This window comes from Leopardus geoffroyi, chromosome D2 (genome assembly GCF_018350155.1).
Source record: "Leopardus geoffroyi isolate Oge1 chromosome D2, O.geoffroyi_Oge1_pat1.0, whole genome shotgun sequence".
Taxonomy (NCBI): Eukaryota; Metazoa; Chordata; class Mammalia; order Carnivora; family Felidae; genus Leopardus; species Leopardus geoffroyi.
In genome coordinates, this window is record NC_059334.1 from 73,820,732 (window position 1) to 73,847,134 (window position 26,403).

General features: G+C 48.5%; 1 protein-coding gene across 1 annotated transcript; it reads left to right on the forward strand.

The window, feature by feature from the left end:
- Positions 1-411: 411 nt before the first annotated feature.
- On the forward strand, positions 412-23,621 carry LOC123577118 (pancreatic lipase-related protein 2-like). Its single transcript, XM_045439072.1, has 13 exons — positions 412-685; positions 967-1,015; positions 3,423-3,577; positions 5,496-5,621; positions 8,326-8,460; positions 9,154-9,265; positions 10,735-10,854; positions 12,275-12,394; positions 15,373-15,491; positions 17,409-17,538; positions 20,195-20,306; positions 21,425-21,592; positions 23,505-23,621. Exons 2-13 carry the CDS (start codon positions 967-969, stop codon positions 23,566-23,568), a joined length of 1,410 nt encoding a protein of 469 aa, XP_045295028.1. The 5' UTR covers positions 412-685; the 3' UTR covers positions 23,569-23,621.
- Positions 23,622-26,403: the final 2,782 nt, after the last annotated feature.

Genomic DNA, 26,403 nt, shown 5'->3' on the forward strand with positions numbered 1-26,403 from the left:
CCGCCTACCCTAGCCCTGAGTAAATGAGACTGTGTCTTCATAAACAGGCATTTCCACTGAACAGCAGGGGTTCAGTCCGCCCGTCCACACCGCTCGGCAAGAACTGCAGAGCCACAAGATGGGCTTGGGGTTTGCGGTTCCAAGCTTGGTGTTTCTCTGTAGCTTGGGGAACGCAAGGGTTGGCAACTGAATCTGTCAAGTGAGATCACAGAGTCCTTTCCTGTCCCCAGTTCTGGTCTTCCTTTCCTCAAATCCCACGTCATTATTTTTTTTTAATGTTTTCTTTTTGAGAGAGAGAGAGAGAGAGAGAGCACGCACAGCTTGGAAAGGGCAGAGAGAGCCAGGAGAACAGAGGATCTGACGTGGGCTCCAGGCTGACAGCAGAGAGCCTGATGCGGGGCTCGAACTCACAGACCATGAGATCGTGACTGGAGCTGAAGTCGGACACTTAACTGACTGAGCCACCCAGGTGCCCCCCTCCTTGAATCCCACTTTATAAATAGGCCTGCGCTCTGGGCAGGGCGGCGGTATGTGTTTACGATAACCTGAGTTCCAAGCACGCATGTGCGGAGCACTATCTCGCCTCCCCCATTCTCTCCTCTAAGGAGTCCAAAGGATACAACCTGGGTATAAAAGCCACCGGCCGACCTGTTGGGCTGTAAGAGGAAGCTCTGGTTGCCGCATAGTAAGTCACGGCCGCTGCGTGGGCAGGGGGCTCGGGGGGCTGGGGCTGCCAGAGGGACATGGCCCAGAAGGGGGGACAGTCGCTGCGGTGGGAACACTCTGAGACGCGGACTTAGAGCATTGCTGCCCAACGCCCTTGGTGCGGGGAGGCGTCAGCCTCAGGGTGAGCGTCATGGGCCCCGGCTGTGCCCCAGGCTTCCTCCCCTGTCCGGGCTCTGGGACTGGCAGCCTCATCCCTGGGCGCAGGGGTGTCTCCGTGTGTCTATGTTTTTGTCTACCTAGATGCTGCCTTCTTGGACCATCGGACTTCTCCTGCTGGCCACAGTCAGAGGTGAGGATGCTGTCACCGTCCCTTTGGGGAGAAAGCGACTGGGTTGGCCTCTGGGGTGAGGCTGCTGGAGACATTGCCATCATTGTTACCATCGCTGTAAATAATAGCATTATCATTATTGCAAGACAAGCAACATGGCCATCATTCAGGGAATGTTGACTCTGTGGCCATGTGCCTGACACAGATGACCCCGGGCAGTCAGGTCGCTTGGTCCTGTTCCCTGCAAAGGCTCCAGTGGCTGACAGGTGTGCAGCAGAGGGAGCAGGTGGAGGGTGAGACGATATCAGCTGGCCTCTCACACCCTCGGTTCCTCGAGTGGACAAGTGCATGTCTGCAGACTAAAGCTACATGGATGTGTCCCCCTGAGAGCTTCTGTGCTGCCAGGCCTACCCCGATGAGCCCGTCTTCTTCCCCGGGCCCCCACGTTCTCTCCTTACCGGGTCTCTGTCGCCCCAGCTCCGATCAGCCCCCCTCCTGTGGCCTCTGTCCAGATTCAGATACGGATTCCAGGATCCACGCCTCCTAAAACAGAAACAACCTCCCTGGCCACCAGAGCCCCGGGGACCTCCAGCCTGCTTACTGCCCATCACCTCCACCTCCTCACAGGTGTGCCTCACAGGTGCACTCCAGGGCCTCCCTCTCTGCCTCACTTCCTCCCATCAGGCAGAACCCCTCAACCCCTTGCCTGGCGTGGCCCCCCCAAGCCCTGCTGGAGCATGCTTCTCGCAAGAGCCATCTCTTGGCATCCCTGCTGAGGTTTTCTTCTGCATCCAGACTCCTCCCCCTTGCCCCCAGCTCCCCACTCTGGGACTTCCCTTCCATCCTAGCCTTGGAGTGAGACCGGGCTCCCGACAACAGAGTCTGGGGTCGGTGGGGCTGCTCCTCTGATATCCTTTGCTGATCTGCTGCCTCCTCCTGCCCCAGACTTGGGCATCCCCCAAAAGTCACTCCCAGGCACCCCCCTTTGTTCTTGGCCTCAGAGCTTCCCCTTTGCCCAGCCTCTGGTTCCCCACCCTCCTGAGCTCCAGGGCCTCCCACCATGCCTCAAACTCACTTCTCCCAAACCAGGCTCAGACACGACCTCCTACTCCCACCTTCCCACCTTTGCCTTAATTTCCACCCCTCCCTCAGGCTCTCCCTCCTCAGAGCCGCCTACACTAGCCCCCGCCAAACACCTTCATGAAGCGTAGCCCCCAAGCCACTCACCAGCTCAGTGCTCCCCAGCACTTCCCCACCCTCCCCCTAACAGCCCCAATGTCCTAACCTGGCCCCCACACTCGTGCATTTACCACCTGCGGCCAGGCCAGCGTTAGTCTCCTGCCACCCTTCCTCCAGGGCTGTTTCGGCTTCCCAGAGTGAACTCCACTCCATCATTAATTACTCCTTCTCCGTTAGATTTCCTCTCTCTCAGGGCAGGGTTTGAACCTGATCTGTCTCTGTCTCCTCAGCACCTAGCTTTATTCCCAATTAAACTTCGCAGGTTCAAACCCTGGCTCCACCACCGGCTGTGACCTTGGGCAGCTTACTCTGTCTCTCTGTGCTCTGGTTTCCTCATCTGTAAAACTGATGCAGATTCCTTAACTCACGGAGCTGTCTTGAGTCTTAAATGGGATAATACTGGTAAAGTGCTAGTGTGGTCTCTGGCACCCAAGAGGGAGACCCACTGCAGTCCTCTGGGTTTCATTAGGTCACCCTCAGTGACAATTTCTTGGGGAAGTGTTTGTGTTGTAGGCTGGAGAATGGACCCTCAGATTTTGATGTGGTTATCTGGGTCATCAGTTGCATGTATTAAGCCCCTACTGTGTACACGATGACGCAAAAAGCTACCTTTCCAAGGAACAATAGGGAAAATCTGAAATGGCAGAGAATAATTTGGGGCAAAGGTGTGTGTAAAAGGATAGCATGAAGTCATGTGAATTGGACAAGTACCCACAAATGTCTAGCGTATGCACGGGCTGGTGCTGGATGTAATGGAGACGTCCAGGTGAATTAAGAAGCATTAACAGCTTCACACTTGAGAAATAGCTGATGCTTGATGCATACATGTCAAGGGCCATCTGGGAGTTTCCTGGAAGGAGTAGTTTTAAGGCAGAAGGTTCCCGGGAATTCTCAGTGATTCCCCAACTGGCCTCATGATAAGGGTTAAATAGCATTAAACATGTTGTTTCCAGCAGCCCACCCCAGACTCTCTAAATCAGAATCTCTGAGGGAGGGGCCTGGGATTGTGTATATGTGACACACGTGGTCACTCCCGGTTCCCCGGTGATTCTTATCACCACAAAAGTTTGGGCAACAATGGCAAAGATAAAGACCAACACTGGCCATAACCAGGCCTGGGTTCTCCCTGAAGAGTCCTCTTGTGTAGCTGAGATGACATTGCTACTGTTCACTGCTCTTCCTGCCCCAGGAAAAGAGATCTGTTATGGACATCTTGGCTGCTTTTCTGATGGAAAACCATGGACGGGGATCCTTCAGAGGCCTTTAAAGTTATTTCCCTGGGCTCCCAAGGACATTGACACCCGCTTTCTTCTGTACACCAATGAAAATCCGAACAACTTCCAAGTAAGAGTGGGCGTGGAAACACTGCCCAGTGGGTGGATTTGGGTGCCCACAGTGGAGCCTTCACATGGTGGTCTAAGGAAAAATGCACCGCCTTGGAGCTTTCCAGATGATGTTTCCGCACCAATGTTTGACCTAGAGCCATCTCAGCTCTCAGGATCATAACCCCCTACGCATATCTAATGACATCTACGGACACCCAGTCTGGAAACTAACATATTCACAAACATTTGTGCAGAGGGCTTGAGGGGCTTCCTGGCATCAGCAGCCTGTCCCTGGGAGGGAATGAGCGGCATTTGTAGAGAAGCCCAGGCCTGGTGTACCCGTGGGAGAGTCTGTCTTCCTCCTGCAGCAGGCAGTGGAGGGAGAGAGGCCCCTCAATGGGGTACAAGTAGGGAAGTATAAATCCTTCCTGAGGAGCTGGAAGACCGATGGGGAAAAAGGGATACTTAACCACAAAGGACAAAAGGTGGGGACCCTCAGAGCACCCGTTAGTTCCCAGGAGGCCTGCCAGGTGGAAGCAGGACAGGCTTCCTTCAGGTGATTACCAGTGATCAGAAGAACCTGCTGACAATCCAAGCAGCTGACAGCCCCAGTCCCTGGCAGAGTTTAAAGAGCCAGGTGTCTATCTATAGGTCCCTGAGGTCACCCACTGTGAGAATCTAGGGGACTCAGCACTCCCAGCTGGGAGTCTGCTGGCACGTGGCTATTGTGCTGTTTTTATTTCGGGATCCTTCTTCAGGCATCTTGCCTACGGGGTCCGGTAGAAAGGGGCTTGAGGGCATTTGGAAATCTGTTCTTAAGTCTCAGGACCTTGAGATGCCCCCGAAGGCTCCATTTGAGCTGAATCTCCCCCTTTAAGCCTGGTATTTCTGGCCCATGAGTTTTTCATCTTTTCCAGGCCAGAGATCTCTTCTGTATCCGGGGAAGCCTAAGGGCCCCTTCTCAGGATGATGTTTTTATTTTTTTTTTTAAACTTTTTTTTTTTCAACGTTTATTTATTTTTGGGACAGAGAGAGACAGAGCATGAACGGGGGAGGGGCAGAGAGAGAGGGAGACACAGAATCGGAAACAGGCTCCAGGCTCTGAGCCATCAGCCCAGAGCCCGACGCGGGGCTCGAACTCACGGACCGCGAGATCGTGACCTGGCTGAAGTCGGACGCTCAACCGACTGCGCCACCCAGGCGCCCCAGGATGATGTTTTTAAATGCATAAAGTGAAATGCATTGGATTACAAAAGACACCAACTCTATTGAAAAACAGTTACCAGAACATGCTCGATAAATATGTGCTGCTTTATTATCTCACTAAATAACAAGATCTAGCAGCTCATCTAAGAACTACTGTAATTTAAAATAGTAATGAGTCTAGGGACGCCTGGGTGGCTCAATCAAGTGTCTGACTTTGGCTCTGGTCACCCACAGTTCATGGGTTCGAGCCCCACATCAGGCTCTGACAGCTCAGAGCCTGGAGCCCGCTTCAGATTCTGTGTCCCCCTCTCTCTCCGCTCCTCCCCTACTTGCACTCTGGCTCTCAAAGGTGAATAAATAATAAATAAAAAGTACAAAAAATAGCAATGAGGATAGATTATTTTAAGGTACCTGTAACGATTGTAAATGTGACATGAAAATATCTATGACTTCTACTGGTGACAGAGTACGTCAATACTACTACAGTTTGTTGCCTGACTTCATAATGAACAGAAATGCTAGATGTCAATTAGGGGTTAATGAAAACAGAAAGTCCATGAACTTGGACTTTCTGAATTCTGTACTCCAACCCCAGGTCAGGAAGGCCTGTTCTAGCCTGACCCAATCTCATGGGAGTGGAGCCCATGACCTCAGTCTTATTGGAACTGACTCTAACAGCTCCGTGGGTTGGAAAGGCCAACATTCAAACTCCTCTTTTATAATTAAACCAGCTGATCACTGCCACTGATCTAGACACTGTCGAGGCTTCGAACTTCCAACTGGAACGCAAGACACGCTTCATCATCCATGGCTTCATAGACAAGGGGGAAGAGAGCTGGCTGCTGGACATGTGCAAGGTAGGTGCCCACCCTCCTCACCTGGCCACTCCATAAGGAGATGAGCACCCAGCAGCTAGGTTCAAACACTGCAGCTCCAACGTCCCTGAGACTGGGAAAGGAAATACTCAGGGAGAGAATTGTCCTTTCTAAAACCACCAAGGAAAATCTGGGTTCTCAGGACATCCATTGTCAAGTTCTCCCAACTCAACAAATTCTAGACAACCAGCTCCTCTTGAGGCTGAAAAGAGCCACAGTCTAATCAGAAAGTACCAGAGGTGGAGACTACAGCAAATTACCTGACATTTGTCTTTGATGGTTTATAGAAAATCCCTGTGTGACATAAAACCACTTAACTTTACCTTCTAGAGCTTTGCTATTCAATAGAACATTCTGTGCTGATGGAAATATCCAAATCAAGAGCCACTAGCTACCTGTGCTTATGGAGCATTTGAAATGTGGCTAGTAGGACCACAGAGCTGAATTTTAAAGTCATTGGATTTCAATTAATTTGGGGGGGGGGATTTTAATGGATTTTAAATAGCCACATGTGGCTAGTGCCTATAATACTAGACAGCACAGCTCTAAAGTTACCATGAATATTAATAATGAATTATTATTCATAACATCCATTTCCCGAGCATTTACTATGAGCCTGACACTGTGCAGGTATAATCATTTCACAGTGCTTGTCCCATTTAATCCTCCCAGCAACACTGTGAGGAAGATATAGTTATTGTTCCCATTTTGTAGATGAGCAAATTAAGGCACAAAGAAGTTCAATACTTGCCCAAAGTTGAATCCAGACTTGGAAAAGCAAAACCAGATCTCCTGTCCTTAAAACACCAAAATCCTGTGTATCTAGAGATTTAGCCCGCAGAAGGTGCCCAGGGCCATGGTTCTCTGGGGCTTAGTCTCCACTGAGATCAACTTCACCAGCTTCTGTCCAAGGGCTCTCTTCTTCTCTTGGAATTGGGGTGGTTCACACATGCCCCTGGAGTCCCAGAAGGAAATTGTGTAGACCTGGAGATGGAAGAGTCAGGTAGACGCAATCTGTGGGGGATCAGCTTAGGAATCCCCAGGGTCTACACCAGTGGGTTAACAAGGCACAAAGAAACACAAAGTCATAAAATGCTCACACCCGACTTTGGGTAACCGGATTGGCACTCCAAGAAAACGGAGGCACAAAGGTGCCAAGAATAGTGAGGCACAAAGGTGCCAAGAATAGGGAGATGCAAAGGTGCCAAGAATAGGGAGGTGCAAAGGCACCCCCATATAGGGAGGGGGTGCTGAACCCCCAAAAATATATAGAGAGAGGCAAAGGCCTGAAATAGAATCGGCGCAAAGGTGCCCGATACATAGGAATGACAAGATTAGATATTCAGGGTGAAAGCACCCCAAGTTTAGTACTACAACAGAAAGCCACTTTCAGAGGAGAATAGAGCCAGGGCAGGTAAATTGGTGAACTGGACTTTGGATGACTGCGCTTCAGGCAAAGCAGCCCAGAGCGGAGATGGTTAACAAAAGAAAAGGTGTCTTGTTAACCCTGAGGTTATTCCCCCTATCTGTCTCACCCCCTAGGCTGGCAAAGATTAAACAGGCAGGGTGCCTCCTGCCTGCTGTTAACAACCATCTACCCATCTGCCCGGCGCCTGCAATTTGTTTTATATTGACCCAAACCCCAAACACTGTATATCTTCAAAATCCCCTTTTCCCCCTCACATCCTCAAATTAATGTTCACAGTTTCTTTGTCTCTTTGTGCAGGCCCATCACGTTTGTAAGCCTTCTGATCTGAATAAATACGAGGCAAGGACCCTTATTCGTGGCTCTTGTCTTTTTCCCGGACATTAGCCATCTCTCTTTTTAATCCTATGTCCGCTCTTTTGCTAAGACAGAAGAGAACATTAGACTTAGAGTCTACAACAGCAATCCACCATGATGCCCCAGTCTCCAGCCAACTCCTCCCCACTTCAAACCAAGTTCCAGTCCAGGGCACCCCAAAATGAACAAAGTATATGGAGTGGCCCTTTCTGACATTTATTTTTCCCCCTCAAGGGACCAGTATCCGTGCTCGGGCAAATAGACTGTGGTCATAGCACATGATATAAAAGATGCATATATCCGAGAGAGCTGTATCCTAGCTCAGTCTAAATTTTCTTATTAAACTTGTCCTTCAGTACCTTAGATCTCCCATCAAAGCATTGTTGGGAACATAAAAGCATCACACCCATGGCTTCAACTCTCTGGTGTAGGGGTCCACAAACTTCCTGTGGAGAACTAGGGAGCAATTACTTTTGCATTTGTGTTCAATTTGGGTCGTATGGTTTTAACTCACCTCTTTTAGCTCAGAAGCAGAGATAAACAATAAGTAAAGTATGTGGCTGTGTTCCAATAAAACTTTATTTATAAAAGCAGGTGAATTTGGCCCTGGGGTAATAGTTCACTAATCCCTGATCTAGAAAGTGATCTTTTTGATCTGGCTGTGTCACTAAGTATCTATGAGACCTTGTAAGTCATTTAATCCATTCCAGGCCTCAGTTTCCACATCTGTTAAAGTGGGGATAAGTATACCCATTTGATAGCGATGTGGTGAAAAGACAAGTGTCAGGAATATTAAGGCTCTGGCACAAGTAGGTACTTGATGGGCGTGAATTCCTATCTCTGGAGTGTACAACTGGTGGCTGTTAATAAACTGGTTTCTCCTTCTTAACGTGTCTTCCCCAGAAACTGTTTCAAGTGGAGAAGGTGAACTGCATCTGCGTGGACTGGAGACGTGGGGCAAAGACACAATATACCCAAGCGGTGCACAACATTCGGGTTGTGGGAGCAGAGATAGCTTTCTTAATACAACAGCTGTCGGTAAAACCCTGCCTGGGCCACATCCCGTGGGTGGCGGGCAGAGAGGGGACAGGCTAGCAACGCCTTGACCTAAGAGGCAGCCTAAGGACCCCTGGGCCGGGGGCAGGCCTGGAAGCCCAAAAAGGGCGTTTTCTAAGGTGAAGCTACAGCTTTCCTCTCTCCTGGATTGTCCTGAAGACTCCTACTTATGGGGCCCGAGGCAAACTAACCTCTCTGAGCCTCAGTTTCCCCTTCGGAAATAAAGCCTGTTTATTTCACGCAGGCTGTTCTGGGAATTCCCAGCGCACAACTCTCAGTTTAGATGTGTCTTCAAAAATCACCCCAGGAGGGAAGGCCTCTTACAGCCTTTTGGAAAGTGTATCCCGGAGAATCCCAGAGCCAGGCCCACCACCCACGCTCTCCCAGACAGGCCAATCGCCTGCAGGGGACCAAGGGAGGGCGCCCAGCGGTGGGGCGTGGGTGGGAGCAGCCCTTCCCCCCGCACCCCCCCCCCCCACCTCCGGTCCCCGCCTGCAGTTAACGCGGTGGCCGCTGGTCAGCACTGTTGCACCGCTGGGGCCAAGGCGCGCGGGGGTGGCTCCTCCGGAGTTTCCAGCCCGGGTCCTGCCCCCTGCCTCCCCCCCCCCCCCCCGTGCCGGGCGCCGGCGCGCATCCCCACCCGCCGGTGGGACGTGACTCGGCATCCGTCCGCAGACCGAGCTGGGCTACGGCCCCGAGGACGTGCACTTGATTGGCCACAGCCTGGGCGCGCACGCGGCGGCCGAAGCGGGCAGGAGGCTCGGCGGCCGCGTGGGCAGGATCACAGGTGCGGAGCGCGCGGCCCCGACGGGGTGTGGGCGGCGGGGGCGAGACCAGAGCGCGTTCACGCACAGCCCCGCGCGCCCCGACTGGCCGAACCCGAACGGACTGTCGGTGGAGCCCCGACTTGAATCAAAAAATAACTGACCGTGTTTTCACGTGTATTAGAAAACACCCGATTGTAAATAAAAATACACTTATATTTTTTAAAAAGAAAAAGGAATTAGCATATTGAACCCGTGACTTCAAGGTTATTATTGCTAGAGTAATATAATAATAATAAGTGATTTTTTAAACGTTGATTCAGCAGTTCCACAAGTATGTATGCTGTGCCATGCACGGGCAAAAAATGAAAGGGGCTATCTGAAACTTGCCACGTTGGAGGTGCTCAGTAAATACTGAATGAATGAATGAATGAATGAATGAATCATTTAGCAAAAGTAATGCACACAAGACAGACACAGCCGGCTATTTATTTTGTGCGAGCAAATCAGTGTGTGACTTTGGCAAACAGTTGCATTCAACATTTAACGAATGGCTCCTTTGCTCAGGACGCTGCTGGCATCGGATAAGAAATAAGGGGATTATATAGTTTGTGTTTCTGTAGAATTTTTCAGTTTGCAAAGTCCTTTCTCTTACATCATTTCAAGGGGTTTTCACAATAACCCTGTAAGAGAGGTTGTTGTGATTCCTGCTTTCCAGATGAGGAAACTGAAGTTCAGAGAGGACAGGTATTTGCCCTTGAGCAGAACCAGGGCTAAATACAGGTCACGGAGTCCTGGGTGCCCAGCAGCTTCCACCCTGCCTCTCTTCAAAGATGAACTGGGCACAGGCTACTTCAGGAAACCCACAGTCTAGTCCGAGAGGCAGACGATTCAGTAGGCAAGTAAAATTCAGAGCAGAATTAAAAAACACAAAATAATCCTACACAATGTGGATGGTGTGTGCTGAGAAACGAGGGGCTAAGTTTTCAGAGTGGAGGTGGTATTTGAGCCTGGTCTTGAAGAGAACAGATTTTTCAGGGGAGAATGGGGCGGGGCGAGGGTGAGCAGTAGGCTGGGGCTAGTCTAGGCAGCCACAGAGGACTAGACAGTGTGGGGCTGGGGGACCCGGGCCTGGGTGGAGGTGGGCAAGGCCAGGAGCTTGCAGTCTTGGAGAGCAGTGACCAAACAGTAACAAGTGAGGGTAAAAAGGGTAAAGGCGATGAGGGAACAAGGGGGCCACCTAGATCCTGCTTGGAGCCGAGCACCAGAGACTTCTGGATGTTCTTTGACGACGGTCAGTGACCCCACTGTTAGCCTTTCGGTCTCAACTTCTCTCTCCTAAGCAGACCAAGAGCTACAGACCCACTTGCCCACATCATGGCTACTGAGGTCTGGGACTCTGCCCAGGAATCTCCATGGATTTTGTGGGTACAGGATTTAGATCTTGGTTTGTCCTAGAGTGTGGCCTCACTGCCCAGCTCCCCCATTTCAGGACTGGATCCAGCAGAGCCATGCTTCCAGGGCACGCCTGAGGAGGTTCGGCTGGACCCATCGGATGCCATGTTTGTGGATGTGATTCACACAGACTCTGCTCCCATGATCCCTTTCCTAGGTGAGTTCCTCATTGAACCTCTTGGTGACCAGCCTTCCCTGATGAGAGTAAGTCCAGGAGCCCCCGCATACACATACCGCAGGGGTGGCATTCAAAATGGTTAACTGCAGGAACGTCTCGGGCACGAGCTGTCGAAACGGGTGCCAGCCACGAGTAAACAGCCAGTACATTGCCAGTGGATTCAGCTTGCCACCCCAGGTCAAACAAAAGATACTTCTGCAGCCTAGAAGGCTATCACTTAGCCTTCAGACCTTGTGTCCTTTCCGATCTGCCACTATCCAGAGTGACAGATGTATTTCCTATTGACGTTTGACCTGTACCTGCAACATGCAAAGGTTGTTGTTTTTTTTTTTTTCACTTCTTTTGTCAAAGCTTTGGCTGCAGTGTGTTTTGTTAGAGATTAAATATATCCTTTTATCTAATCCTTCACAAGTCCTTGTTCTTTTTTCATTACTTTCGTATGTAACCACTTATGAAACGTGCCAATAGAAGTATGTTTTCAAGGATAACTATATCGCTTATTGAGTACCATATACTGCATTGAACATTTTATACACATTAGCTCATTAATCATAACAACCCTAAAAAGTGAGTATTACTATTTGCAATTTCGTTGCTGAGGAAACTGAGGTTCGACACGGTCAGGTAATTGCCCAACCTTACGGAGTCTAGAAGTACAATCAGGCTGTGATCGCAGGTCTGCGTGCTTCAAAAACCAAAACTCCTAGCCACTGGGCTGGGCTCTCAAGATGGCAATATAATGTCATGTGGTCTCAATAGAACAATATAACATAGAAGTCAAAAGTTTTAAATGAATATAGTGATAAAAATGCACCAGTCTTGGGGGCGCCTGGGTGGCGCAGTCGGTTAAGCGGCCGACTTCAGCCAGGTCACGATCTCGCGGTCCGGGCTCTGGGCTGATGGCTCAGAGCCTGGAGCCTGCTTCTGATTCTGTGTCTCCCTCTCTCTCTGCCCCTCCCCCGTTCATGCTCCGTCTCTCTCTGTCCCAAAAATAAATTAAAAAAAAAACGTTGAAAAAAAAATGCACCAGTCTTGATATGTATCTGCTGGTACATAGTGGTGCCAGGGCATGTCAGTATTGTTCAGGGTCTCCCCAAGACAGACAGACAGACAGACACACGCACACACACACACACACACACACACACACGTGAGCACGCTCACCCAGAGCCTAGCTTCCCTCTCATCTCTCTTCCCATGTGCTCTCCTCCCTTCTTGTCTTACCAAGTGCCCATCTCTGAGCACTTTCTGCAGAGCCACAGACAGGATGGCTACATCCGGGAGAGAATTTTCCAAGAACGTTCTGGCTGCAGTTGGAAGGAACTGAATACTGTCTGTGTCCACAGCCTAACATTGGGGCCACTTACCTCCCTGGTCACCTCTGCTTCCAACATTTCAGGTTTTGGAATGAGCCAAAAGGTGGGCCATCTGGATTTCTATCCAAATGGAGGAAAGCAAATGCCTGGATGTCAGAAAAATGCCCTTTCAACCATCGTTGACATAAATGGACTATGGGAAGGTACGTGAGTGAGGAAAGCAAGACAGCAGCTGTTCCTGGTGGGAAGAAACAGTGCATGGTCTGGGCCGGGCATTTCCACAACCATGTCATGAGGTCTTTACTCTGATTAGCCCCATTTTACAGACAAGGAAACTGAGTCAGTAAAGTTATAAAGCTTGCCCAAGACCACCCTGGATTTAAGCCCAATTTCTGGCTGCAAAGCCCGGACCTCCTGCCCCGTCCTGGACCATCTCCCCCTTGTCAGGATGCTGAGACTTGGAGGGACCCGCATGCTGCCTAATACCCAGCTTGGGCTCTGGCCTCCGTGCCTGTTCCTTGAAGAATGCTGGGTGTACGCAAAGGTCTGAAGGGCTTAGGCTTCCTTGCCATGTGCTGTGGTCAGGTTCTAGGCCCAGAAAAGAGCTAGCAGGAAGACAAAGCAGGGGCGTGCTCTGAGGGTTCGGGAAGCAGGTGCTTGTAGCATGAGGCCCAGGGCCTGGGGGAAGAGCCTTGCGTGGGTTTCCATTCATCTGAGAGGACAGGCTCAGGACCCTTAACATTAGGTGGCCTAAGGCATCATCTGTGTTAGCTGCCCTTGTTCTGGCCTTTGGCTATTCCTGTCACCCACCCCTGAGACCAGGCTTTACTGGCCTCCTGAGAGTGGAGGCTCTGAGTCTGTGGTCACTTCATTTTAGTATCTGTTTGTCTGAGCTGGGAGTTCCGGGGCCAGGACGCCAGGGACTGTGTCAGGGGCATCCCTGACCCACCAGGATGTAGCCGAAAGCAAGCACCCAGCGCTGTCTGTTCTGCTGAGCTCAGTGACCTTCGGTGGCGTTTTTATAATCCTCGACCTGATTGCTGAAGCCACAGCCAGCATCCACTGACAGTAAACGGTGCTTTAACTCCCTCTCGGCTCCGCACCGGCCAACTCTAGGGACAGCCTCCCGGAGAGTCACAGTAAGGGCTGCCCCCTCCCAGAAGTGACTAAGGGCTGCTCGCTCCCAGAAGTGACCAGCAGGCCACACATAATAGGAGCCCAGGCTTAATAAAAGAGGCAATTTCGAGGGGCGCCTGGGTGGCGCAGTTGGTTAAGCATCCGACTTCAGCCAGGTCACGATCTCACGGTCCGTGAGTTCGAGCCCCGCGTCGGGCTCTGGGCTGATGGCTCAGAGCCTGGAGCCTGTTTCCGATTCTGTGTCTCCCTCTCTCTCTGCCCTTCCCCCGTTCATGCTCTGTCTCTCTCTGTCCCAAAAATAAATAAACGTTGAAAAAAAAAATTTTTTTTTAAAAAAAGAAAGAGGCAATTTCGAGTGAATAAGGCCAGGAACACTGGAGCGTGTGTCTATCGTATGGAACCCTGAGTCCCCCAGGCGCAGGGCGGAGGAACGGTTAAGTTTGCTTGTTCCCCTCTGATGGGATCCCAGGGCAACAGTTTGGGGTGAAAAAAGCAATGAGGTCTGAAACAGGTTCTGTTGTCTGGTAGCGAGTGTTGTGGGCCACACTGAACCAGCTTCTGCAGAAAGTTTCTGGGCATGGAGAGCCCAGAGCTATTGGGGGGCTAACCCCGTCATTGCTTCCCAGACACAAAGGGGAGATGTGCCTTTCTCCAGGAGCGGTGGGGGAAGCCCCACCAGACGACCCCCCCCCCAAAGTGACCCCCAGCTATGTCTGGTGTCTCTGTTCATCAAAAGTTTTGGAGAAGTGAAAAAACGATTTTCCAAACAAGAAGACTTTGGTTGAAAGAAAAAGATGATAAATAAAATGCAGTGAGGGGCGCCTGGGTGGCTCCGTCGGTTAAGCATCTGACTCTTGATTTCAGCTCAGGTCATGATCTTAGGGTCATGAGAGTGAGCCCCACGTTGGGCCTGCTTAAAATATTCTCTCTCTCTCTCTCTCTCTTTCTCCCTCTACTGCTTGTTCTCTCTCTAATAAATAAAGTAAAATAAAATAAAATAGGTAGAAGAGTGGCCAGAGGCCCCAATAATCTTACTGTCCACTGCTTTTACCTTGTGCCTGGAATTGTAAGAAAGAAGAATTTCTCAACCTGGGACCAAAGGCACAAATAAGCTTGCTTCACACGAGAGGCCTGCCCAGGGTGTCCAGAGTTCAAAAATTGCAGCCTGGCCAGCGGGCAGAATGCAACCCACAGCCGTATGTGATTGGTCCTCACAGTGACTATTTAAAAATTTTTTTAATGTTTGTCTATTTTTGAGAGAGACAGAGTGCGAGCAGGGAAGGGGCAGAGAGAGAGGGAGACACAGAATCCGAAGCAGGCTCCAGGCTCTGAGCTGTCAGCACAGGGCCCAACGCAGGGCTCGAACTCCCCGACTATGAGATCATGACCTGAGCTGAAGTCGGACACTTAGCCCACCGCTGAGCCACCCAGGCGCCCCCACAGTGACCATCTTAAAACTGGGAATATACTGCTATCGTTTAAGCATGGAAAGGTTTCCATGTAAAAGTCAGGATGCTGGCTTCTCATGAAAAATCGGAATAGTCTTGGCCTTTACCATACAACTGGCCGGGCTGTGTAGGATCCCTTTAAAGACCGTTGCTATTCTCTTTGTCTCTGTCTCTGTCTCTGTCTCTGTCTCTGTCTCTGCCTCTGCATATACATTTCTCACTGCCCCCTGCATGACCCCCAGCCCTCATCATTTCTTTATGTTCCCTGCCCAGGCCCCCAGAAGATTTAACAAATGTGCTCATTAGCACCTGTCACTCCCCAACACTTGCTGGCCCTTGAGTAGGACCTTCTTGGCAAATGGACACAGGGGTGAGGAGAGGAAAGCCACTCTGGCCAACCACCATTCCTAAACAAGTCCCCAGATTTCCTACTTGCCCCTAAGTATGGCAAAGTTAGTGATAAAAACTTCACAAAGTCAGGGCGCCCTGACACCCATCTGTGAAATGTGGAAGGAGGGGTTTCTGCTCAGTCGGAACAGTTCAGGCTTCAAAAGTGAAATGTCTCCTGTGGGCTCCCGTGGCCTTTGCTTCCTCAGGAACCCGAGACTTTGTGGCGTGCAATCACCTAAGAAGCTATAAGTATTACTCAAGCAGCATCACCAGCCCCGACGGCTTCCTGGCCTACCCATGTGCCTCCTACAATGACTTTCAGGAGGTAGGTCACCCCCGGGGCTGGGGGGAGGACAGGTTTTGTCCCTGTGACTTGGAACAGAGCGGAACTGTAACCTCGTGACTAATGGGAGGAGGTTCTGGAATGCTGAACCTCACAGAATCTTCCTCTCCGGGTGACAGGGTGGGCAGGAGGGGACCTGCCTGCTGGGTCTTCCCTAGATCCCAGCTTTTCATTCTGGAAAATTCCCGATCTACACAGAAGTCAAAAGAAGAGTACATGAATACCCGTACACCCATCACCTACATGCACCGATTGTTAACTCTTTCTATGTATGTATACGTATAGTTTTTTGTCTACATTATGTAAGAGCAAACTCAAGACATTAGGACTCTGCTCAGAAATACTTCAACATCCATCTCCTGAGAACAAGATCATTCTCCTACAGAACAACATGCAAGAAATTGTTAAATTGATATACTAATATTTTCTAAAATATGGCCCATATTCGAATTCCAAATATCCAAATCATGTCCTCCAGAGCTGTCTTTTTCTTTCTTGCACTCTCCCCCCTTCTCTGCCTCCCTCACTTTCTTCTCCTCCCTGCCCCTCTCCTTCCCTTCCTTTCTTCCCTTCTTTTTCTTCCATTGCATTTACTTATTTATTTTTGAGTCTCCTTTAATCCAGAAAAGCTCTACATCTTTCACTGGTCTTTCAAGACATTGACCGTCATGAAGATTCCAGGCTGAGTGTTCGGCAGAATATCCCACAATCTCGACTCATCTGGTTATGTCTTCGTGATTCACTGAGTGCTCTCGACTCCTCAGTGTGTCACAACCGGAGGCACTGGCATTTATTTAGTGGCACTTCGTCTCATTATTTGAGGACTGACAGTTTGATTACTTGTTTAAGGTTTAAAAAAAAAAATCTGCCAGATTTCCCCATTATAGAAGTACCGTGTCCCCAAGTGCTCCGTGAGGTGATATTAATTCTGCAGCAGCGAGCCGGCGTGAAGGCGCGTGCTGCTTCCCTGAATCAGTTAGTATTCTGCGGTTGCAAAAGTTGGAAGTTTCAAAATGCTTTTTTCTCCAAAGTAAATGTAAAAATATATTTACACTCACATGCGTTCCTGTCAAAGTTAATTTTGAAAAATTAACCGTCCTGGGTTGAACTAACATCAGAAGGACTGTGTGAGGATCTACTAGGCAGCTCTGGCTGTGCTGGTTCTTGTTAGGGCGTGGGTAATAGTATCCATCCCCCCCAGCGCTTGTCTTAATGCTTTCCAAAGTGCGGGATAGCTCTGCACACCATGGACGATGGATGTGGCGAGGGCAAAGAACAAGGACCGGTGACACGGTAGCAGAAAACGTTAGTCTGATCTGAACAGAGCAAACCACCTCCTCCAGGCCCAACTGATGAGCTACCATGTGGGGAACGTCAAACAGGGATCAGTCATGTAACGTGCATTCGAATGAAGATGGCCACAGATCTTCTCTTCCTCTGCTCTTTTGAATAACTTATTTGTCCCATCTACTCCTCCTGGAAGATGTCTTGCAGTTCCCGTCCGTATTTTAACATTATTGCTTCATGGATATGACTTGCCTTCCCAACTCTATCCGGGTTTTCTGGGTACTTCTTTGGGTGCACAGCAGGGCTTCACACAGTTCTGTGCGTGACTCGGAGGATGAATGCATGGATGTATGAGTAGATGGATGCATGCGTGTTGGTGGAGGAGTGGAAGAATGGGCGGATGGATAGGGGAATGGGTGGACAGATGAGAGGATGGAGGGGAAATGAATGGGTATTTGGATGGTTGGATGGGTAGGTGAGAGGATGGATGGGGGATGGATGTGTGCATGTAGATAAATACAAGGATGGGTTGGAAGATGGATTACTTGCTTGCTAGAATGAGTGAGTGAGTCAAAGCCCAGCATGAACAAACAAATTATGTTTTTTCACTAGGGTAACTGTTTCCCTTGTCCACCTGAAGGATGCCCCCAAATGGGGCACTATGCTGACCAATTTCAGGGGAAAACCAGAGCTGTGGGACAGACCTTTTTCCTGAACACAGGAGACAGTGGTAACTTTACGCGTAAGTTTCCATTTTACTCTTTTAAAACTCTTGCAAATAATCTGGAAAGGTGGAGCAGCCTAATTAGTCAGGACCCCTGCTAGCAACGGCCAGAAACTCAACTCCAGCCAGCTTAGCTGTAACAGAAGGACAGTAGAATGGCATTGTCTCTCCTCATGTTTACCCCCATAGCCAATAATTCTGATCAATGGAATGAAGTACAATGATTGGCACAGGCTGGTCATGTGCTCACCCACCCTGGTGGCAAAAAGCATGAATCAATTAACAGAAGATGATCGTGTGGGGCAAAATCGCTGTAAGTCAAGAGGTCATGCCTGTGATGATCTGTCATAGGAGTACCCGACACAATCATGCATGCATATGCACACACACATGTATGCACACACACATACACACACACACACACACATGCTGTGTTTGTGTTGTTATTTTGCCCAGCTTCTCACCAAAAAAAGTACAAGATGGTGAAATCATCAAGATTCATTTGTTATAAGTAATAACACAGGGTGGCTGAATAGCAGTTGCTTTCCAAGGGAGTTATAAATTAAAAAATAATTACATAGCACTTTACAAAACACTTTCCGCATGTAGCATCTCATGTAATCCTCACAAAACTTAGGAAAGATAACAGCTTGGAAGTAGCTATAAAGTTTCATGTGCATATTCCTTCAACCCAGTCATTCTCCTTCTCAGGCGTACCCTAGGAAAATGCTTGCATAAGAAGGTGTGCTCAGAGATGTTCACTGCGGCATTGTATTTAATGCTAAAAGTTTAGTGATGAGAAACCTAGATGCCCACCAACTGGTGAACAACCAAGTACTATATTTAACCATGAAAAGCAAAAAGAGGGGCGCCTGAGTAGATCAGTCGGTTGAGCGTCCAACTCTTGATATCCACTCAGGTCATGGTCTCATGGATCATGAGATGGAACCCCAAGTTGGGTTCTCTGCACTGACTGCATGGAGCCCGCTTGAGATTCTTCTGTCTTTCTTTCTGCTCTTCCCCTGCCCATGCTCTCTCTCTCTCTCTCTCCTTCTCAAAATGAATTAAAAATAAACATTTAGGGGCGCCTGGGTGGCGCAGTCGGTTAAGCGTCCAACTTCAGCCAGGTCACGATCTCGCGGTCCGTGAGTTCGAGCCCCGCGTCAGGCTCTGGGCTGATGGCTCAGAGCCTGGAGCCTGTTTCCGATTCTGTGTCTCCCTCTCTCTCTGCCCCTCCCCCGTTCATGCTCTGTCTCTCTCTGTCCCAAAAATAAAAATAAACGTTGAAAAAAAAAATTAAAAAAAATAAATAAACATTTAAAATAAATAAATAAAAGCAAGGAGAGAGCTCTACGTACCGAAGAGAGAAATCCTCTAAAGCATAGCAAGTGAAAAATGCGAGTGGCAAACGACACGTATCAATACAACAAATGCAATACAACATGAATCAGCCAGGGTCCCAACAGGAGAGAGAACTCATCGAAGTGGTTCAGATGAAGAGACTTGTTTGAAGGATCCACTCTGAGAGGTGTGGGCAGGGTTAAAGGAACAAACAAGGGGTGCTGAGGCGCCCAGAATCTGGTGGCTGTGGGGTCCTGGAATCGGGCTATCACAGAGACAGGGAGTTACCACCGGACATCTGGTATACAGTAGGAGGCCGCAGGGGAGCGTGAGAGATGGTTCCACCCTTTCCTCCTGCTTCCTGATCTCCTGAACAAGTCTCTTATTGGCTGAACTCAATAGAAAGCCAGTAGCAGAGATCCCTGGTGGGGGTGGCCTTCCAGAACACAGAGCAGGACAGAAGAGGGTGGTAAATCTGTCTGGGGTGAAGACGGGTGGAGACGGGTGCATCCTATTTGTGGAAGGGGAAAAAAGCCTAGATATTCTTTTATAAACTTACCCATGTATGTATGAATGCTCAGGGAAAGCTCCAGATTAGGGTTTCTCTACCTCAGCAGTACTGACATTTTGGGCTGGATCATTTGTCGGTGTGGGGGTGGGGGCTGTAATGCATTACAAGATATTTAGCAGATCCTTGGCCGCTAGATGCCATCAGCAGCCCCCTCTCCTGGTGTGACAACTCATAGTGTGTCCAGACATTGCCAAAAGTCCCCAGAGGTGCAAAATCACCCCTGATTGAGAACCCCTGGACTTGATTAAGTATAGACATCAAAATGGTTATCTCAAGGACAAACTTGAGATGGAGGGCAGGTAGATGGGGTCCTGATGAAGATTTGGGGATTTTTGTTAAATTTTCAAAAAATTAAAATAGTTCATTGCATGTGAAAATAGTGAATAACTAGAGGAGAGGAGCCAGTGATTTATCTCAATGGTGCAAACATCTCCCTGTCCGGATGGCCTTTCTGTGTAATGATGTGAACTTCGGGCACACACGTGCAGTAAGAGGCTGTCTCTCATCCATCAGGGCGTGTGCCTTGCTGTATTGGCAGGAGATTGTGCTGAACAATAATATTTTCTTCCCCCTGCATCGCTCACCTCCACCTAGAATCTGAGTTTCTGGGACTCCAACTTCAATGAAAGAAACCACTGTCACCTTCCCCCCCTTACCTTGCATCGTGGGGGAGATTCAGAGCTTGGAGCAAGAAGGCTTCCATGGCGTGATTTTTTTCCTAACAAGATGAATTCATTGAACTGATTGTATGTCTTTGGACAGGTTGGAGACATAGGGTGTTGGTCACACTGGCTGGAAAACGGAAAACAAGCGGGTACTTCAGGATTGCTTTGTATGGAAGTAATGGGAACTCAAAACAATATGAAATTTTCAAGTAAGTTCGACAGTAAAGTGAAGTGGTCCTACTTTTCATAAAAGACTATTCCTAAGATATTGGGTATAAACTTTGTAAATCTGGCCATCTATTATACAGAACCAGTGAATCCTAGAGTGTCGTTGCTGGAGGAAAATATTAGCATCTAATCCAATCATCCCATTTTACAGATGAGAAAAGTGAGGCCCAGAGAGAGGGAATTGACTCTTTAAATTTTTTTTTTCAACGTTTATTTATTTTTGGGACAGAGAGAGACAGAGCAGGAACGGGGGAGGGGCAGAGAGAGAGGGAGACACAGAATCGGAAACAGGCTCCAGGCTCTGAGCCATCAGCCCAGAGCCTGACGCGGGGCTCCAACTCACGGACCGCGAGATCATGACCTGGCTGAAGTCGGACCCTTAACCGACTGCGCCACCCAGGCGCCCTGGGAATTGATTCTTTAAAAGGAGATATGTGCTAACTGCTTTTGCAATGTCAGTCATTGCTTTCTGACTTAGGTTTAATGGATATCAAATTCTTCAAAGGCCCGTTTATGTGGCGACTCCTCCCAACACATACCCTCTCCACCCCCCACACATACCTACATATCAAGCTTCTTGTTGCTATGGTAACTTCAGCACCTAGCTTCTGCTGGGCATAGGAGGTGCTTGGTAACTAGGTGTTGTATGAATGTGTAACTGTGCTACAAAATCACGTTCTGGTTTTTGTACTAACTTTTACATAACACTTTTCATGTTAAGTGAAAGTTCTTCGACAACTTTCTCTGCTCCATATGAAATCCTAACAGAAGACATCTGTGGAACCACGTACATCTTTAAACATATGACATTGGATTAGTTAGTCCTGTAGTGTCATCATAGGGTAAATGTGCTTCCCCAAATGCTTGATTTCCCCTAAGGACAAATTAAGATAGTACAAATCTCTGGTCCTGTATTTTTTGAAGATGTGTTTGTCACAAATACAGTTGTGTTTTAGCAGCCGCTGGATGTACACGAAGTCATTCAAGGTATTTGCAGAAAACCAACAATAGCAGCCATCGTTTGGAGAAATGATAGATTGCCATCATCCCATGTATTCGTATATCCAGCTGATACAACATTTTATGTCTGTGCTTTCAGAGGATCCCTCCAACCACACGCAAGTCATATGCGTGACATTGACGTGGACATCAATGTTGGAAAAATCCAGAAGGTTAAGTTCCTCTGGAACAACCATGTGATCAATCTGATCCGGCCCAAGCTGGGGGCTTCGCAAATCACGGTGCAAAGCGGTGAAAATGGGACTGAGTGCGTATCTCTTATTCCACATACATTGTATTATCTATATTTACTTGTCAATCTATCCATCCGTCCATCCAGTGACCCACGTACCCATCTAAATAACCATCTACCTATCTGTTCATCCCTTTCTGTCCATCTGCTTAACCATTCACCCATCCATGTATCCAACGGCCATATATCCAATCATCTGTTTCTTTATCCTTCTGACAAGCCATCCAGCCATCCAGCCATTATCTACCCAACTATTCATCTCAAGTCCCCCATCTATCCATCTGATTCACTTTGAAAACTCAAATATCATTTTCCTCAGGCCAAATTCAACTTGGCAGGAGCAAGGCATCAGTTAGTTATAAGGCATAGATTTGAGAAACAGGCCAATATGAAACTGTTTTACCTCAAACAATGAGAAAAATGCCTGGGCAGAACTTGTAAGAAATCACTAAGTTAATTCCAGTGGGGGTGCTGTTCACAACATGAATTGGTTTGCTTGGAGACTGTGGCATGGAAAGGATAGGGAGTGGGTTAGGATCTAGATCACAGTAGCAATCTCTTCTTATTCAAGGGAACAGAATCTTATTTGGTAGAGGGTGCTGGGAGAGGACCTAACTGTGTTTAAAATATGGAAAGGGGCGCCTGAGTAGCTCAGTCGGTTAAGCAATGTACTCTTGATTTCAGCTCGGGTCATGATCTCACAATCGATCCATGCATTGGGCTCCACACTGACAGTCCACACAGAGCCTAATTTAGAGTCTCTCTCTCCTGCTCTCTCTGCCCCTTCCCCACTCATGCTCACTCTCAAAATAAATAAACTTAAAAATATTTTTAAAAATTTTTATGTTTATTTTTGAGAGAGAGAGAGAGAGAGAGAGAGCACGCAAGACAGAGACAGAGAATCTGAACAGGCACCAGGCTCTGAGCTGTCAGCACAGAGCCCGACGCGGGGCTTGAACTCACAAACTGTGAGATCATGACCTGAGCCGAAGTCGGACGCTTAACCGATGGAGCCACCCAGGCGCCCCTTTAATGACTTTTCTGACATACTCACAGAGTTGTACAATCATCATGTGATCAATTTTAGAATATTTCGTTACCCCAAAAGGAAACCCCATACCCATTAGCTGTCACCCGCTAATCTCCCTGTCCCTTTGCCTAGCCCTAGGCAGCCACCAGTCTCCTTTCTATCTCTATTGATTTTCCTGCTCTGGACATTTCGTAGAAATGGAATCATACAATACGGAGTCCTTTGTGACTGGCTTCTTTCACTCAGCATCATGTTTTCAAGACCCATCTATGTCGTCACATGTGTCTGTACTTCATTCCTTTTTATTTCTAAATAATATTATATCACCACATTTTGTTTATCCATTAATCAGTTGATGGACACCTTGGGGCTATTATGAATCATGCTGCTTGTATACAAGTTTTCATGTGGACACACGCTTTCATTTCTCTTGGGTATATAGGAGCGGAATTGCTAGGTCATGTGATAACTTTAGGTTTAACTTTTAGAGAAACTGCCAGACCCTTTTTCTGGAGAGGCTGCCACATTTTATATTCCCAGAAGCCGCATAGGAAGAACCTCCATGATCTTGACTTTACAGGGAAAGTCCTCTCTGGGCAGGCTAGGGTGCCCCTGGGAATGCATTGCCAGGCCCATCAGAGACTCTCTTGATTTCAACAAAAAAAGAAAAAAAAAAAAAAAAATCCTGGGTCTGATGCAGCTGATTCACTCTCAGCTCAAGAAGCCACAGGGGTGGAGGATGTTCTCTGAGTGGTTTTGCTTAGAAAGAATCCCCTGAACTCACCTTTCCAGTCAAGGGATCTGAATGTCAGGGGGCTGGCTAGCTGCTGTTTACTCATCTGGGGTCACGTTTCCACCAGCAAATGACCCTCATGCTGAAAATGTTTTCCTCCGCAGGTATAATTTTTGTAGCAACGACACAGTGTCAGAAGACGTTTTACAGTCTCTTTACGCTTGTTAAAAACGTGGTACTCTCGTATATCTTTGCGGAAATAAATTCTTTAACGCCCTCGGTTTGGTGTTGAGGTGTTCATTTGACACCCGCCGTATTCCGGGGTCATATTTCAGAAATGATTTGTGGGACAGGAGGGAACGCCTGAAAAGTCCCCCCTGGCCCCCCTCTGCCACCATCTCTGTCTTTCAGGGCACTTTGTGCGGCCTGTTCTAATGTATTTCCTTTGCTTCGACAATGAATTTCTGTCCCATTTGATAAGGTCATCATTGTTCCCACGTGGTGCCCACCCAGCTTTTAACATCCCAGGGTAGGAAGCAGACCCCAGGCAGGAGCGGCCTATAGCAGGAGTAACTCAGGGCAATTATTATCTAGATTAAAGCCTGGTGGGAAAGGGGCTTAAAATAAATTAATACATGCACAGGGTACAAAATGCGAAAGATCTAGAAGAGTATTCTTACACAAGCTATGTCTCTGTCCACCCTCACCCTCCAAGTCTCTGGTTCCCCTTCCCAGAGACAAGCACAGTCTTTTTCCAGAAATATTCTACATGTACCCACGTGTGCCTCCCCTCACATAGGCAGCCCCAGCCCCACCCCCACCCTTTGTGTTTCAAACAACTGGTTGGATACAATAGACACCATTCTAACTTTGCTTTTTGCATTATCAATAAATTAGATATTATTCTCTAATGATGCAGAAAGAATCTCTTCATTCTTACAGCTTCCTAGCTTCCACTGAGGGGTGCATGTGGTGTGATTGTCTCTGCTAATGGACATAGGAGTATTTTCCAAAAATTTCCCAGGATGGATATTCATGCAATCACTATCCTCTGTGGTTGTTTTACATTACAAAAATCTGTCCAGCAAATATTTAGGATGGATTTCTTTTGGTCAGGATTGCCAAATCGCCCAATGTTAGCAAATGTACCAGCTCACAGTCCGGTCAACACCGCAGTCGGCTGAACCATATGAAATTGCCACCCTTCTGGGCCAAGAAGGTCAAATATTGGTCATTTCATTCGGTTCCTTCTAACGGGAGGGCGCTTCGCACCCTTACCAATGTGGTGAATCGTCCAACCTTTTCTGAATTCGGTAGGTTGAGGTGCTTTTCCTTAAATTGCAATTGGTGTTTGTTTTATTATGAACCAGGGTGAACATCTTGTTCCTGTTGAATGGCCCTTTGCGTTTCTTTCTCTGTAAACTGTCCAAGGTGTTTGCCAATTCTAGGCATCTTTTTCATATCATTTTTACTTTTAATTTTTTTAACGTTTATTTATTTTTGAGAGAGAAAGAGAGAGAGAGCGTGCGCGCAAGTCGGGGAGGGGCAGAGAGAGGAAGACACAGAATCTGAGGCAGGCTCCAGGCTCTGAGCTGTCAGCCCAGACAGAGCCTGATGTGGGGCTTGAACTCATGGACCACAAGATCTTGACCTGAGCCGAAGGCAGACGCTCAACTGACTGAGCCACCCAGGCGACCCCATATCATTTTTGCTTTAAAGAGCACTTTAAAATGAAGAAAATTGGAATATTCTGTGAAATGCAAATATTTCCCCCACGTTATCCTTCTCCCTGGGAGGAAAGGGTAAGTCCGTTGAAGGGCCTGGGCGTCTCCTCACAGGGCTGGCACCCAGCCAGCCAGGACGCAGCTCCTACACGGAAGGTTCTGCAGGTACCGTAATCCAAGGGGCTGCCCATTGAGCAGGCAGAGCCTGTGCCTAGATCTTGGGGGACTCAATGCCACCCCAGGCACAGCAGTGGGGGCCTTTGTGGACTGCGGCCCTTCCAGCCTGGACTTCTGCCCACACACGGCCTCCCACACCCCCCGGCCAGCCTGCCCACTTGTTCCTGGGACCCCAGTGAGTGGAAGGCCGGTGACACGTAGTGGATGTTACTTTTGAGGCATAGGATGCGGTGGTATGGGGGGCACCAGCTGGGCCAGAGTTGGGGTATTTCCTGTTCAATTCTTAGAATCCAGAAACAGCTTCATTTAGCAATTCTGGGAAGGGCGTCGTGACAGAGCATTTCAGGTGATTCATCCCGAGATTCCGAGAACAAGAGCCTAGGAGCTCCCGTGCCCCTTCACAGGGATGCCTGGGATTTGTAGCAGAGCAGAAGTGCTTGAGCTCAACACCCTGGGGTTTTTCTTTTATTAGCCTTGTTCTCTTTGTATTTTCTATATTATTTTCTTGAAACCCAATAGAGCATTTAAACTCTGGGCCTGGTGCAGTGAAATCGGTCCATATCTGAGACCTACGAGACTCCCCAGGTCTCAGTAAAGCTACAAATGATAGAACAGAGGTTCTCAGCCCTGGCCACACATCAGAATCAACTGGGTAGCTTTATTTATTTTTTTTAAGTTAATTTATTTTGAGGGAGAGAGAGAGAGAGAGAGAGAACATGTGCATGCACGGGGGAGAGGCAAAGAGGGAAGGAGAGAGAATCTCAAGCAGGCTCCGTTCTGTCAGCACAAGCTCGACGTGGGGGTCTCAATCCCATGAACCATGCATGACCTGAGCTGAAATCAAGAGCCTGACGTCCAACCGACTGAGCCACTCAGGTGCCTCTAAATTGGGTAGCTTTAGGGGCGCCTGGGTGGCGCAGTCGGTTAAGCGTCCGACTTCAGCCAGGTCACGATCTCGCGGTCCGTGAGTTCGAGCCCCGCGTCGGGCTCTGGGCTGATGGCTCAGAGCCTGGAGCCTGTTTCTGATTCTGTGTCTCCCTCTCTCTCTGCCCCTCCCCCGTTCATGCTCTGTCTCTCTCTGTCCCAAAAAAAATAAATAAATAAATAAAGTTGAAAAATAAATTGGGTAGCTTTAAAAGAAAATTCCATGTCCCAACCACAC